General features: G+C 41.1%; 1 protein-coding gene across 5 annotated transcripts in view; it reads left to right on the top strand.

Annotated features, from left to right (window-relative positions):
• Positions 1 to 16,599, top strand: part of rbfox3a (RNA binding fox-1 homolog 3a) — a 429,646-nt gene that overhangs the window by 312,483 nt on the left and 100,564 nt on the right. For 2 of the 5 annotated variants that reach the window (XM_036525754.1, XM_036525746.1), the window contains exon 1: positions 11,330 to 11,480. The exons of the other annotated variants lie outside the window; for them this stretch is intronic. In XM_036525754.1, coding sequence (XP_036381647.1) covers positions 11,355 to 11,480 — 126 coding nt within the window. In that variant the 5' untranslated portion in view covers positions 11,330 to 11,354. Of the gene's footprint in view, positions 1 to 11,329; positions 11,481 to 16,599 lie in introns of those variants that run through there. 5 annotated transcript variants of the gene reach the window in all.

Genomic DNA, 16,599 nt, shown 5'->3' with positions numbered 1-16,599 from the left:
CGGAGTTAATTTATATGGGAGAAATCTTGGCCCAAAAATTACTTTAAGATCTGACAGTACAAAAAAGATGAATGAGAGCTTTTAGCAACAACCCTAACATTGCCAGAAGGCTTTCTGTTACAGAACCCAAATACGGTACCTAAAAGTTGTGTCCAAGCTAAGGAAATGGGCCATTAAAAATGCATGCTGGAGCAGGCAAAAATACAGGGATGGAAACATTGTTTCTGCCTGGTGAGTCTCCCTTGATACACTGCAGTTTCTTTAAATCGGGAGCGCTCATTTCACAGAAATGCAAATGTCTGTGGAGGTACAGTTAAATTCAATCTGAGATATATTGCATCCAGGCAGTGGAGAGAAGTAAACCAGAACAGGCCGGATTGCTTTTGGAGAATTACATTTCGGTGACGTCAAAATGCAAAGCTGTTGGACCAAATCCCAACTCGAGAGTTTATTTTGTTTCAGAACATCTAAGACTGCACCGAGCATGGCTTTTTTTTTCCCTGTACCCTAAACTCCTCGGAAGTTTTGATCCAGTGAATTAACAGAAGGGGAAAAGAACAAAAGAGAATATGATGGAGTGCTTGACGTTACCAATGGACTGGTGTCGTGCAGTGGTGGAAGGTGATGGATGTTCTTTTGACAGGTTTGCTGAACATTAAAGCCTTTTTTCCTCTGTACTCTTACAAGTCACCAGGCCTCCCAGAAAAAAAAGGTCTTTGTCTTTGCCTCTGTCCCCAAAAGCGCGCTCTGATGTCAGCGAAGTGGATGAAATACTACAGTGTCAGGGCCTCTATTATGCGGCCGCAGCCCACAGCCAGACAGATGAAGAGATGCAATGGCCTCGCGGGCTCTTGTATTTGCACACCACACACATTACTGCGCGGCGCACGGTCGCCGCAGACCCAACCCTCATGGCCTCCCATGGTCTTTATGCATTTAGATATATGTTATGTGTGTAGGCATCCGGTGAGGCATGCAGTATTTATTAATCACCCTCCTTATTAAAATCCACACGTCACCCGGGGGACTAGGCTGCCTCTGTGTGAACCTTTGACCCCAGCGCCAGCAGCACAGGTACTGTACAAGGAGAAGGGGGCTGCGTTGGACCCAATCAGAGAGTGTACCCCGGAGCTCAGCTATCCTGGCTTGCTCTCTTCATCTGTCCCCACCTCGCCCAGCCTTTTTACTTCTTCTCTGATGTGCTTGCCTTCTCCGTGGATCTTTCATCTAGGAATTTCCCTAAAGAAATACAAAACAATGCTCTCAGATCATTTGTAAATGAGCGTTGAAAAGAGTTCTGTTTCACAAGGAGTTAAAAAGATGATGTACATGTGTCAAATCGAAGAAATCCTCACTTCACTCACTCGTAGAGCATCCCTCGTTTAATAACTTTTCCATATATTAAAACTCCACATGCATTGAACACACCACAAAAAGACACTAGAAGGTGTGCATTAATCCTGAAATCCTAATTAGTTAGTAACATTTAAATCGTACATTTATGCACCAATCTAATAATCCCGAATACGACCAAGGTGCCAGCTCAATGGTAAGCTAATTAGCTAGCAATTATATTTTTAATTATTTCCTAATAAACTCATTTTACTTGAGTCATGATGTGTTACACTCTGTGCTAATAAAATCCTGCTCAGTATGAGGTCCGAATCTCAAAGCTAATTTAGTTCTGTTTAATAAAAAAAGGACAGAGAGAAACACTTGATCACCATGCTGGAAGTTCTCTGAGTGCGGAGAGCTCCTGGCGTTGTTTGATGATGAGATAGCCTACTCATTCTGCAGTATATCCTGAATCACAGTCATCACCATTAAGCCTCTTTAATTACAAGTTCTGCATGGCGTTTATCTCAGCCCCGGTGCTGCAGAATCCATGCCACAATAGCATACTCAGGGGATGCAGAGGAATGAAGACTTGGAATGGAATCTTGCCATTCAGCAAGACAGCATACGTGAATGTTTGCTGGGAATATGTATGTTAGACTGTGAGTGAGTGCGATGTAAAAATGTGTTCCACGAAATCATTTGTGGCACAGTGAGCCATTTACAGTTCTTTATTAAGCTCTTTTATTCGGTCACAACCCCAGCGTGAACTGGGCATTACCCCCAGATGCTGACAGGAGGTTTGTGAGAGTTGATGAGCCGTTTGGGATGTTCTGGAGTCTTCCTAGCGTATAAAATCAGTAGTCATCTCATCCGTAGATGCTCTGAGGCATTCTCAATTCTACACTGCTGGGTGGGGCTGCTAAAACATTCAGCAATACCCTTGTCATTTCCCATCATGGGCCAGCACAACACCCAGGACTACTCACACAAACCTATTTTGCTACCAAAGCTGTTTGCTTATCTGCCCTGCTCCATTCACTGGAAAAGCCGGTCTTTGATCAGAACTGTTGGTCTGTAGGTGGCTGTGATGACTCTCTGGTACTTTTTCAAAGTTTCAGACCTCACAGCAAGCGGTCTCACCCCCTTACTCTCTCCTGATGCCCGCAGGCCGAGCTCTGTCTGCAGTCTGGAATGCAGTATCATGTGTCGGTGCTGTGTGTGGATGAAGCAGGCCCCCCTGTAGCTTCACCTCAAAACACCACCCTGTGATTTCCAAGATCAGATTCTTTATTTTTTGGCAAATCCTTCATGTCATTTGGTTTCAAAGTAGTGAGTGTTTATCTGTCTCTAAAGACCTTATTAATAGTTATTATCTATTTACAGTTGACTCTTGATTATCTGTAAGCAGATTAACCGGTTTGTGGGATAACCATGACGGTGTAAATATTTCTGGGTATTTACAGCAGTCCTTAATTCAAGTAAAAAATGGTGGTAAATAAATACTATCAAATGATTCTGATTGCAGTGAGCCTGGTTATAGGTTATGGATGGATGACGCTATTGTGCAGCACGTGTGGGAACTGACAGGTGACCTCGAGTGATGATGAGGGTGACATGGAGAGGGTGGAGATCCAATCCCACAGCTGCATGGCTCAGACAATAACACCCTCATCTCCACTCAGGTGCACAATTATGCTGACCTGACCTTAAATTACAATCTCTTTCAATACAATGGAGGCACACACAGGGAAAAACACATTATTTTGCTAATGTTTAGCTAAAGTTACACCAACTGCTCCTTGTAGCAATTATGGTATGGTATATGGTATGGTACAAAATATGTAGCTTCTGTAGCCGTCCAGCTTGCCAAGTGGAATTGTTGTTTTTGTTGCTGTAAGCTTGCCGAACATTACAGAACACTTTAAAGAATTGTGCAAGTTATGTTCAATACCCTGTTGTCACTAGTTAATAAAGTCACGTTAGAGTAGCTAACTAGATGATATACCTTTGTAGTGTCTACTACCATTACAGCTGCCTAGGCTAAACAATGACCCTTAAGTACAATTACCGTCAAACCTACAGCAAAAATGATATCCTTATCTAGTTTACACCCATGGTGTCTATTGGTGTGCAGCAGATACAGCTATTTACTGTAGATCTGTTTGTAGCTAACTAGGTATCAGTATGAGTTTTTCAGAAGTCCACTTCCTTTGTAGAAGTTCAGTCTGAGTTCAGTGGAGTGTTGTATGGTTTCAAAAATAACTTGTCTGTGTGTAAATTTTTATGATGTGATATAAACATGTACTCAAAATATATGTTTTTGTTTTGTGGGTTTTAATTATTGCATTTGGGCCATGCAAAGTGGTAATGAAAGAGACTATTTTATATTTTGATTGCTTATCTACCAATTAACAAGAAGTAGCAAGGTTGGTCACTTCAAAAATGAAATTACCAGTGCACATATTTAAACAAATAATCAGTCAGAAAATGTGTTAGGAAATGTGTTATATTCCTCATCAGTGGTGTTCTCAGCCTCACCTAGCACATTATGGTTCCTGTATACAGTAGTATTTCTCATCAACGTTCTTCAGTGTTTCAAGGAAGTTTTTGCCATTTGGACAGAACATGTTATTGAGCAACAAAGTACATTATGAACTAGCTAGTAAATATATTTATACGCCAAATGGATGGAACGTCTAATGCCGATATCATATTAATTTTTAAAATAATCTACCAAGGCAGGTTGTTCCAAAGAGTATTGCAGACTTATTGGATAATACACATGTGAACTGAAATCATTAATAAACCATTTTTGCAGAACAGCTGGACACATTTTTCAATAAATCCTGCTTGTTATTTTAAGGATCCAAATCCACTTCAAATTTATATGTCCTTAAATCAATGAAAAAGAAAAGGTTATGAATTATAAACATCTAGAGGTCAGTTGACGTGTAGAAACATCACCAACCTGCACTCACTTCAGTTCTGCACTTATATGAGTTATTTGCTTTGTGGCCCAATTTACAAGATGTGAAAATGAATGCTAAGAGTTTTAAATTGAAAGAACCTGGTATCAAAGGATCCATTTTCAGTTCAGTTATCCTTCAGTCTAAACAGATGGGACACTGATGTGGCGCTTTGATGAAATGCAAGAGGAGAGGTGTGGTTGCAGTCCTCTTCTTAGTCCCTGGTGTTTGAGCCTGAAGTGAAGACAGTCTTGTAGACACAGTTGTGGCATGAGGGTTTGAAGGCGCCTTGACTGCACAAATCCACCTGTGAATAGCAGGTCTCACCTAGTTGGTAAGCTGAGATCATAGCATACCTTTCAGGGGGTTTGTAGGGAACAGCTCTAAAGTAACTGGCTGTGGCCTACTGCAGTAGTGCAGTTGTGTAAGATAGCGCTGTCCAATAAATTTCTCCTTTTAAATTTAATACACAAGATAAGTGATAAGGATTTTGAAGAAAAAAAGGATCCCAGATAAGGTGTATGAAGTCAAGGCTGCTGAGGGAAGAGGCTTGACTTTCCTCTTTTCTGTTGTTCCACCTTGCAGAGGACAAGCACCTTAGGGGATGAAGGTAGAGGAATTCCTAATGTTGAGGCCCCCCTGTCAAGTTTTAGCCCCCTTTGATACCTGCGAGCACTCCTCATTTCAAATGCAGCTCTATCAGCTGGGACGCTGCTTTTGAAAGTGACTTTCCAGTAGACAACCAGTGCCTTTTGCATAAGGTTGCTATGTATGGCCACATCTCTCAGGCATTTTATACCTTTTATAACTGTCCTGCATTTTAAATGCAATCACCCCCCTTGCCCCACCCTCCAGTCCGCCCCCTGCCTTTCACCCCTCTCTTCATACATAGGGTTTGCATTGTGTCAATAAACAAGAAAGTATCTGTCATGAGGGGAAAAAATAAATATTTCAATAAGTTCAAACCATCTTTGAAGTTAAGGCTCAGTGAGCTTTGAAGTTTCAATGTCATAGGGCTTTTAAGTTCTCATAAAGCCAGGGAAAAAATTAAAACTTCCCACTGAACTTTTTAGACAATGTTACGCAGAGATCAATACCAAGATGGTGATGAAAAAAAACAACAACCCGAAGCCTTATTTGCATGGGTTAATGTGAAGATCGCATACATAAAGCAGTGGAGCTTTTGAAGTTCACATTTCAGAAAGCTGCCCAATTGAGGACCCTAAAGGAGCACTGCTCTTAATCACAGCAAATTCCCCTCATAACAATACCATCCTTAAATTAATACAACCTGGTGCACTGCACAGTAGATTGCAGTTAGAGAAACACAACTGTTCAATTCCACTATATCCACCTCTGAAGCTTGATTTTAAAATTTCATATTTTTCCATTACAGAAAGGATCTGATTTTCATGGGATTTGTGAGATACAGAAAAGCGGCAATTCATTATTGTACAGCCAACTACCTGCAGTTTGACTTGATTGATATTGTCTGAAATATTAACTCGTTGTGCCATAGCCAGCTGTTTACACTGATGTGTAGTAGACAACAGGGGAGGGCAGAAATCCATTCCAGCCCCCAACTGCTCGTATCAAATTGATTGGGTAAATTCGATGAGAACCAAACAAATTTTAATGTCAAATGCCCATAAGAACCAGCACACAAATATACCTCCAGCATTTTCAACACACATTTATTGATCACTCAGTACAGGCAAGCGGAATTTATCACCTCATGTCATGAAGGACAAAACAGGGTGGTTTTGGTCTCGGGCTTTAAAACATTTAAGACAAGGTGCATGAATGTGCAGGGAGTGGGCACTAAGCCCGCTCTCACAGTGCTTTCATTCACTTGCATGTTCTACGTGATCAGTTGCCCGAAGCTTCTCTCCAAAGAGCGATAAATATTTCATCGCTGATCTGATGTGATTTTGCGCGGCAGGTCTTTGTCAGCTCGCCACGCTGCCTGCCCATCCACACCTGCTGACCTCCCAGGAGCCTGCCCGCTTCCTGCCCAACGCTCCCTCGCCCTTCAGCATCCTGTCAGGGTTTGGAGAGGTTTGGGTCAGGAAGGGTCAGGGGCCACGTTGGCCACACTCTCATTGCTTTGTCTCGCCATTGCAGGTTTCAATTTTCTGGTCCTTGGCTCTTGTATTTTTTTTTTTTTTTTTTTTGAGCGGCGTTGGCGGAGCACTTTTAAGGTGCTTTATTGGCAGCGGTAATCCGACCCTTGAGCAGACAGCTAAGCCCTCCGAAGGCACCTCTCTCACCCCTCTCTCACAGTGCTGCAGGATTATCACACACTCTAAACCAGCCCGGCTTAGGAGGCAACCTTTAGCCAGGGGTTGTTATGAAGAGAAGAAGTGAAATTGCTCACAGTCCTGACGCTGACCACCTGACTCTCTAATGGCCTTCACGTCAGCCGGATGCGTGTGAACCATTTCCCCGTGAGGTGAGCCGAAGCAGGACTGTACTCTTTGTGGCACTTAGCGCTCAGAGTCAGGGTTAAGCTTCACCCCTGAGTGCCTAACTCTGTACCCTGTGTGGCTGCTTTTAGGTGAGCGATCAAAGTGTTATGTAACTTTATTTTGTAACACTAAAGCTGATATAGTTGAATGCAGCAGGCTATCTGTACAAATCTATATGAAAGTGAGTGGCATCTTAAAGTCACAATGCTTTCTGAATATATTTATTGCACAGACACTCAATGAGAGCCGATCCTCCCGTATTTGAGTGCGCGGCACAAATGCTCTGTGTTGCCTTGCCATTCATTCTGTCCATAACTCATTTTTAATTACAAGCCATTAACAGTGCAGCACCAGGGTTCTGAGCAGCCCCACATCCTAACAGCTCTCGTCTGTTCTGTTGACAGTCAACAATGGCTGAGTGGTAAATAGCGCTGATTTGGCACCTAAACAGTTCAAATTCCATTGTTGCCACAGTGTCTATGTTATTGTACAACCCCTGTGGCATTAATATTCATAATTACTCTGATCTGTACATAGAGTGCAGAAAGCAGTGACAGGAGCACTTTCTCTGTGCCCTAATTACATACACAGGTGGAGGAACCAGGAAACACTGTGATTTTCAAAATGGGAGCATGTCTCCCAAAGGCAGAGACCAGTATTTTGACAGAGGTTACAGGAGGTTTATGTCTTGTGAATTCAGGGCCAGTTGTGTGATGTTTTACTGTAAATTTACTGTGGACTAAGCAGGGGTAGGGAAATTAATAGTCAGGGCTGATTGCTGTCCAGGACCAGACAGAGGATGACAATTCAGGAAATTAAAAAAGCAAGCAAATGAGGAAGTTCCGCAGTGACCATTGCTTTCATTAGTAGGAACTCAGAGACTCTTAGGCTCCAGATTGGATCAGCAGAGCTGTAGGCACTTCACAAGCCTTGATAAGCATAGCTTCTTGAGGATGATGTTGATGTGCACTTGGTGTAGATGGCAAAGATAGTGCTGAAGCTTATCAGAGTGACATATTTCGAGGACACTCCTCAAATCCCCAACAGTGGATCCCTGTCTCTTATCGCAAATTTCACAAAGCTGAACAGGAACTGCTTGTAGAGCTACCGTTAAGGTTTCATTGAATAAAGACAAAAGTCATTTCACTGTTTTGTGCTTTTCTGTGTGAAGCAGAACAGAATCAATGTAGTTTTTTTCAGAGAAATAATTGATGTAAATAAATTATTCATTCAAGACACATCTGCTTGACTATCATCATCCTCATTTATTAAAACATGAGTGATTGCATGTAGTTATTTAGATATTAGAATATATGTGATGGTGTTCAACCATGGACAACCTGCTGTTTAACAACTGAAATACGTGTCATGTATTTGCTTTGGATGAAGATACTATAAATGATAACTTTTGGCAGGCAACTGTGAGTGTAACCATAACAGACAGAGGTGCTTCAAAGTAATGTTCCTGGGGTTTGGCAGTACTAATAGAATATTGTATGTATAATATATGAAATTATAGAATTCCCTGGCATATAGACTGTTGTGAGCAGTGGCACTTGTGTGATGTTAACTGTACAGGTTGGATAGGGAATATTGCATGCACATTGTGAATATTGTGTCCTGTGAGTGTCACCTGCATATGAACCAGCACTGATATTGCCTTCTTGTTTGATCATTCATCAGACTTCTTTTCTTCTCCTTCATTGCTTATCCTGGTGTCACACTTATGATCTCTCCACAGGGATCTTGACAAAGTGCATGTAGAAAGAGTACTGAGCTGTTGCTGCTTGAGCCCAACAGATACATGTGATTGATGATTATTAAGTCTTATTGCATAATAATGAGAGAGCAATTGGCTCCTACACTTATGAAGGAGGATGTAGATAAGTATTTCTCTACTGTTGCATGCTGGGAAGTATGCTAATTGTATAATATACTGCAACTCCAAGAATGTCCTGCAGGTGGCTTACCATTCAGAACAGGTTTGGGGATTGTCATGTGAATTTATCAAATGTGTCATTCTTTGAAAATGAGGAATAAGCTATGCCTTCGAAAAATGTTTTCAAATCACTAAAACTGGTGGCACCTTTGTTTACACCAATTTGTGCATTTAAAAATGCTTTGCAAAAATAGCAAAATGTTGTGAAAAGCAGATTATATCCATTTTTTCTTTTTTTCTTTTTTCTTTTCTTTTCTTTTCTTTTCTATTTTAAGTAAATTGTTCCACCTGTTAATGCATTTTTAATTGCTTAATTTAGTTGGTGAAAGTATTTGTGATTAAAAAGGAAAACAGTCATTCTTTGAAACACCTCATTGACACAGTTATTTTTAACTCAAAAGATATGTTATTGATATTGTTTTGAAGACATTTACCTTTTTATATAAGCATATGCCTCTAACTTCCTGAAATTGTCAATACTCAGATTTTGAATGAAAATAATCTGGAAAACACTGACGATATAATGTATGTATAATCATATTTTTACTAAATGAATTATGGCTATAGGGAACTTACAGGGTATGGTGAATTATTTTAATATAATATAAACTTAATACAAGTGTAAATATAATATAATATTTATGTATCCATATTAAATGAATATATTTAAATGGTGTTATTATTATTATTTAAAGCATTTTAATAAAGCAATTAAAACTATATATCTCCATTCTTTTTCTTGATCTGGATCAGGGCATGCTGGCATGTGCATTTCAGAATCTGCTGAGGCTCCCCATATTGTCCGTGTTCAGGTATAAACTTACCACAGTCTAACATGTTTTTAGGGCATTAAAGAAAAACTGACCCTCTGTCTTCTGTAACTCCCTAAAACACAATCGGGATGTGAGTCATGCCAGAGTTGGACTAAAGAGCAGTTGTTGCCGGGTTTTCAGTTGCGAGAGCACTATGAGAGAGCCAATGAGATGACACTGTGCTGATGAACGAGAGGTGGTGACCACACCATGACGACTAGAGATCTGTTTACGGGAAGCCAATCAATGGAAAAATGTATTAGAGATCAATAAACAATGTGAAATAATGAAAAGTGAAAATGTGATTTAGGATGAAAGAGTAACCCACTTAAAAAATGTGAGAGCGATCATCAGCTTAGTTTGGGTACATGGTCACATTATGTGAATTGAATTCACAATTGGGTTGAATTCATTGTCGTTGCTAGTAAAAAATTATTTTATCTCAAAAAGGAAAAAAATAGCTGCATAGTACGGCATTTGAGGTAATTGGGTAATTAGTACTAAGCACTTCCCTGTGCTGCTAAATACTGAAGAGGCTGCTTACCTAACGTCTCTCACTATAGGATGGCATCTCTGATGTAGCATTTGGTGGCTTTTTAATAAATATCAGAAGGTGTGGAGAAAGGAGGGGGAGGCAGGAGTTTGAGGAACAGTGGGGGTTTTCCTTGTCCACAATAGGGGCACATCTGGTGTCTTTGGATCTAAAGGATAAACCTCACGAGCAAGCCCAAGCCACGTTTCAGGGAAGAGTTGTGTTCTCACTTTGAGCTCTGATACAGTAGAATACGCTTGCGATCCTACCACGGGGTCTGTTGTAGCAGGATCAGCACACGCTTTACTACGTGCTTTTCTGGAGGAAAAAAGCACAGTTCTGGGAGTCCATTAATCCAATGAATAAAGTATTGGCAGTGCTTACATTGAACACAGTACACGCGCTGCACAATTGTGATTCTTTTTAATTTCCGTAAACTGCTGTGTTCTTTAAACCTAAATGTTCGCGTTATTCTCAATGAGAGTATTTGCTTGTGAATTTTATTACTGTACAAAACAATCTTACGATATAAACTGTCCACTGTTAATAAATAAGTAAGACATAACACTGATAAATTAAGGGAACTGGTTAGAAAAATAATATCATTTTATCTGTTAAGACCTCTAAAAAGGACATTGCGGTGTCAGTGTGTGAATTTCTGCACATAATGTTTTCTCAAGCCTGGATATGAGCAGCAGACAACATAAGGGCTGGTACGGGAGCCTGCAATTAAAAGCAGCGCACGGTGTGCACAGCGTGTCCCACGAGGGGTTAATGCTGAGGATCAGCTGTTGTAATGTCATTATACATTCCCTTCATTTTATACAGTGGGCTGTTTGATGTTTGAATACCCGAGAGACTCCACCAACCCCCCCTTACACCCCCACCCCCCCTGCCGCAGCCACTGCCACCCCTCCCGATTTTACCCAGAACCTCCCCCTCTGCCTCCGCATGCTTATATTGGCTTATATTTCTCCTAAAGTAAACAGTGGAGCGTTGATGAGAGAGGCCGCGTCAGCCCTGGCACATGCATGTGTACTGTGTCCCTCCACTTCAACAAAGACATCTAAAGAAACAATTCATTAGCAAGCTGTAGAATTAGAACAAAAAAAAAAACAACAATAGCAAGGGAAGACACCAGAGCAGAGGAGGAGAAAGAGAGAGAGAGAGAGAGAGAGAGGGGGAGAGAGAGAGAGAGAGGCTGAGACAGGGAGAGAGAGATAGAGAGGGGGGAGAGGTTGAGAGAGTGAGACTGAAGAGAGAGAGAGAGAGAGAGAGAGAGAAGGATCTCCCAGCTTGATGCGCAAAACATCCCGCTACCACATGCTGTGCTCCATGGCCAACTCGGGCTGTCTGCTGCTCTCCGGCTCTGGGATGCTACCTCACTCCCTCCAGTGCCCCCCAGCATTCCTCTACCTTCCCGAGGTAAGACGCCTTCCCTGCTCTCCTTCTCCTTTATTCCGCTAGTCTCCCGCGACACGTGCTAGCATTGTGTTCCCTCCGCTCATCCCCCCCCCCCCCCCCCACACACACACACACACACACACACACCCCCACCCCCCCCCAACGCTCGCTTAGCAGGGGTCATCTCGCTCTCTCGTTCCATTCTTTTCTCGCTTTCTTCTGTTTTTTTGTTTTTTTTTTGTCTTTTTAAAAGTCTTTTGATGCGGTCGTACAGGGAGACAGAAGTCAGGGGACGAACGATCTGGAGAGCGCTTGTTCTATTCCCGCTCTTTGGTTATGATTGTGATGCTGCATCTTGTTCTCTCATAGTTTTCATCACTAAGCTTTCATGTGGTATAATTGTTACAATGCAAATGAGTATGTAACAGTGTTCTTGTTTCAGTACCTCACATGATTTTTTCTTTCTGCGTTTCACTGAAACATAGATACTGTTCAAGGCTCGTCGATATATTTCTTAACTATTAATTATTTAGTGAGAAAGCGTAATTCTCTGACAATAGCAGTGAGACATAAAGGACTCACTTCTTAAAAACGGAACTTATTGTCTCATCGTCTTGGATACTCTGACTACCCGGCTGCTCACTGGCCGGCCAAACACAGACAGATGTCCACACAGTGCTGAAATAAATGACAGGGGCAAACGGCAGTTGGCTCACTTAGTTGAGAGGGTTCTTGAGGTTTTTGTGTGTGTTGGTACGCAGGGCTGTTTGTTCGCTGCGTGGGAGAGTGTGTGAGAGTCTCTTTTACTACCGGCAGCATGTGTAGTAGCAGACTGGTGCTTTCCTCCAGACAGTTTGTTATTGCAGCAATATAAAAAATGATAAGGCTGTTGAGAGATAACCTGCCGCATCCTCCTTCCAAATCGTGCTCACACATCACCTTTACGACCCCCTCCTAGCCCACCCGTCTGCCCACATTGTGCCCACCCAACAGCTGTCTGCTGGGGGGTGGTGGTGGGGGGGGGGGCACATGGCATCCTGGTGCAATGGGCACTGTGTGCAAGTGGGTGCCAGGACAGTGGCTCAGTAGAGACCCGCTATGTCAGTGTGTCCAGGGATGTCCAACTCTGTATGTGCGTTTTTGTATGTGCGTATACACAATTTTCCATAAGCATGCATGTTTTCCCACATTTATGCTACCTACATGCTTGTATAATTGTGGATAGCATGCCAGGATTTATCAAATGTGTTCTTGGTCTGTTCGTCCCACCAGAATTTTACTACGCCGATTGTTTTGTTTTTGCATTACAAATTGTACCCATGCTGGAGATGCTGTTCTCTTGGTCTTCAATCTGAAAAAGTAGTAGAAAGTGCTGTTCACATTCATTATTTAACTTTAGCTGGATAACAGCGAGGCTCTGTATTGTTTATTTATTTAAGCCCTGAATATATGTTTGATGAATTAAACGCATATGTTTACTATTATATTTATATATTATTGTCCTTATATTTGCATGTTGCATAAGTGTGTGACTTAAAATTATTATTTTTGAAAATATTTATCACAGCAATGATTTTTTCATTAGCCACTGTAAATGAACATTTATGTTTAAATGGAAATATAGAATAGATACGAATACAAATACATTTGCAATTACCCATACATAAAAAAGCCTTCTGCAAAAGACCCAGTAATAAGCTCTCCACAAAAAATCTATTCGGCATCACTCCCTCTCTAGGTTGAACCTCTGAAAGAGTGCTCCAAGCCTGTTTGTAAAATGACCCACTGAGTGAGTTCAGGCACAAGATGAACTTCAGCTGTTTGCCTTTTCCTTTCATTTCCCACTGCCATTGACCTGCTCTTTGTTGTACTGTAGCAGTTTCATTCAGAGGAGTGGGTCACTGCGTTTTCCACAGCACTGTTTTACTCCTCGGTAAGAAAGAGGCTACATGAATCCAAAAAAAAAAAAAACATTTGCTGACAGAACAGCCATAAAAGAAGAAGCGTCGGAACATTTTTACGTGCTTCTTGGTGCATTGCGATAGTGTTTAGACTGTAATTCATAATAAAGCATCACTGGTGTGCTACGTTGGTGTGGTCAACTACATGCAAAGACAATTATGTGTATAGCGGTTTAAAAAAAAGCTGGATAGCTGGAAAGCCAATAATAAGCCTTTGATTTTAGGCTAATTTATATGCTATAATGGGTGGACTGTTCTTTCCAGGAAGAAACAGTTATAATTGCCTTGGTCACTTTATCATTAATTGGATATTATTAAGTGTGTTAAAATTGTTGTAATTACTTGTCTTTTAACAATTAAGATGAGTTGTTTAGCATTAGCAATATTTTCATCTACGCGCAAACTTTTTTTTGCATTTTGCAGACTATATGCTTTCTAATGGTGAGAACTGGAATCGCAGAATTTTGTGTACATCTTAGTTTTTTTTTCCAATCTGAAATAATACTTAGATGAGGTTGACATGTGTCTTTAGGGGTAGGTGTGTGCATGTGTGTATAAGAAGACATGATAGTTCAGTCTTTTGAAGCAGCCTTTTTGAAAAAAAAAAAAAATTATAAATTATCAAAATGATTTTTAAATTAAGCTTTTCAGTTTCTGTTTTCTGTAGCTATACTGCATTCAAGCAGTAGGTGTACTGTAGATATTTGCATTGTTTTATCTAAATCATTTCTCATGCAGCAGATGCAGGAATTTGTCATAGTATGTCCTTCAGCTGCGATCAGATCCTGTCGTTGCAGTTATGTTGCTGCGTGTTCCATGGGATAAGTGATAAGCGGACACCCAAATGTATGTTCCTCACTGTTGCGCATAAAGGCTAGCGTAAACTGTTGCTATTTACAAAGAGGATGCAATTTTGCATGCAATTTGTTGGACCTCCTCGCCTTCTTATGAGAGGAATGAATAAGGCAAAATGTCTGTGCGTACCCGTGCACAAGCACGTGTGTGTGTGTGTGTGTGTGTGTGTGTGTGTGTGTGTGTGTGTATTTTTGTGAAAGGACCACTGATCAGCCATGCCCTGGGACTCATTTTAAATGAGCTGTTACTTTTAAAAGTGCCCTGATTCTGTTTTATTTTCCACCTTTTATGGTATATTTTTCCAAAAGAGAGAACAAGAAAGAGCCAGTTGTAGGGATGGCCGTCATTCTGCATGTTCTGTTTTATACACTGTACTCCAGTATTAGGAAACAGCAGCGTTGCCGGATATTTTCATTAGTGTATCCATCCTGTTCTTTTTTTTTCATTTGTTTGATTGCAAATCTGAGTGCTCTGGTTATCGGGAACCCTCCTCTTCGCATTTGTCTTTACCTCTGATGGTATAGGATTTCTTTTTTCGCGACGGCGGCTGGTTTTCAACTCTTAAGTCAATACCACGCAATAAATCTGCTTGTGCAAGCATCTCCCACCTCTCTGGGGAGCAGAAATCTTTACCCACATTCTGGATTGTTAAACAATACATGCCATTGTATAATTTTCCACAAGCCATGGAAATGAATGGGAAGCAAGTCTGCCGGCGTGTTTTTGCTGCTGAAGTTGTAGTGTTTTGACAAGTATCAGAGTTTTTTTTTTTTTTTAATGATGATTATCTTGCGTTTCATCTAGCAGCCTTGCTGGCTCTGGTCTCACCTGTTCAGCTATAGGGGGTCTGTTTCCTCCACCACATGGGTCTGATCCTTTTCAAACACTGTAACTAATACCAGGGCTGATTCATCTCCCCACGCTGAGAGGAGGAGAGATGGGGGGGGGGAGAAGGGGAGAGGGAGCGCTGCGTAGCAGGCTGGGGATTGGCGCGCTGTTCTTTCACCTCACATCAGGCCCTCATCTTGCTGTCTGCATTGGGGAACAGTTTGGGTTCAATTTCTCTTGGGACGAGAGAATGCTAACTCTGCACTGACCATGCTTTTGGGATAATTATTGTGGGCAGAGCACTATTGACAGTAGCAAATGTGGACGTTGTTAATGTGGACATTTGTAAGCGGGGCTCATGTGGTTCGTTCCTGCTGTGTCGTCTTTACAGTCATGGGCAACTCGGATGCTACTTTAAAATTGCTCTGTGTCCCAGACTTGGGACTAATTGAAACACTTTAAGTTTTGCTGTTTTGTGTTTTGGTCTGTTTCCCTCCTTCGTCCTGTTGGGAAACGGTTATTACCTGAGCATGCGTCTCTTAGAAAACACTGATCTTACATTAGAGAACGAATATTCCCTCTCTTGCCCGCAGGATTTCACAGTGCAAAGGCAGTGCGTTCGGAAAGTACAAGGAGAGAGTCGTCCTGACAGAAGCACTGTTTGTGTGACATTGCACCATCTACTTCCTGTAGAGTGGAATTTTATTTTCCCCCGTGGAATGTTTGCAACCATTTATTGACCCTCACTTTTCGCTGTAGGGGTTACTTGAGGGCAAAGAAACAAGCTGTTGTATTTGTATTTGTTGCTTTTTGCAGAGCTTCAATATTACGATTCTTCCCCCTTTTAAAAATTCATAACTCCGTTCCATCTTTTTTTTATAAGAGTGAGCAAAATGTACACTCCAAGCATTTCTTTTCACAGCATTCAAGGCTTATATTTACATCATATAAAGATGTGGTCCCTTTGTGGAAATATTTGTGTTGTATTATTTTTGTCTTGTGAACAGCAGACACTTAGCCGAATAGTAAGAAATGCAGAGAGTGTCTGAATTCTTTTCTCCCTTTTTTACCCTCCTCAGGGTAAATTATAAATCATAGCAAAGTCATTCATTTTGTAGTTTCATTCCAGTGCTGGATCACTCTGCCAGAATCAGGTCTGACTGCTCTGTCGACTTCATCTTTTTTTCGTTTCCAAAAGGCACTATGGTTGTTTGATTGTGGTAACCCAAGTTTATGTTCTATCATTTAAGATACTGATTTCCTTTGAATTGGGCTGATCCATGCACTATTAAAATTATTTTCTTTTCTTAAAGGTTTTCTGGTTTTCTTTTGTTGTAGTAATTCATATCCTTGCTAAACAGGCTCCAATATTCCATCCAAAAAGACACATCATCTTCTTCTTTTCCATTTCAGGTTTCAAGAAATGAAAATAAGCATATCTCAGAAATGTGTCATTTTGAATGGCAAATGAGAAATAGAGTTTAATTGGACGTACT

This window comes from Megalops cyprinoides, chromosome 1 (assembly GCF_013368585.1).
Source record: "Megalops cyprinoides isolate fMegCyp1 chromosome 1, fMegCyp1.pri, whole genome shotgun sequence".
NCBI lineage: Eukaryota > Metazoa > Chordata > Actinopteri > Elopiformes > Megalopidae > Megalops > Megalops cyprinoides.
This window is presented reverse-complemented; position numbering and strand designations above follow the sequence as displayed.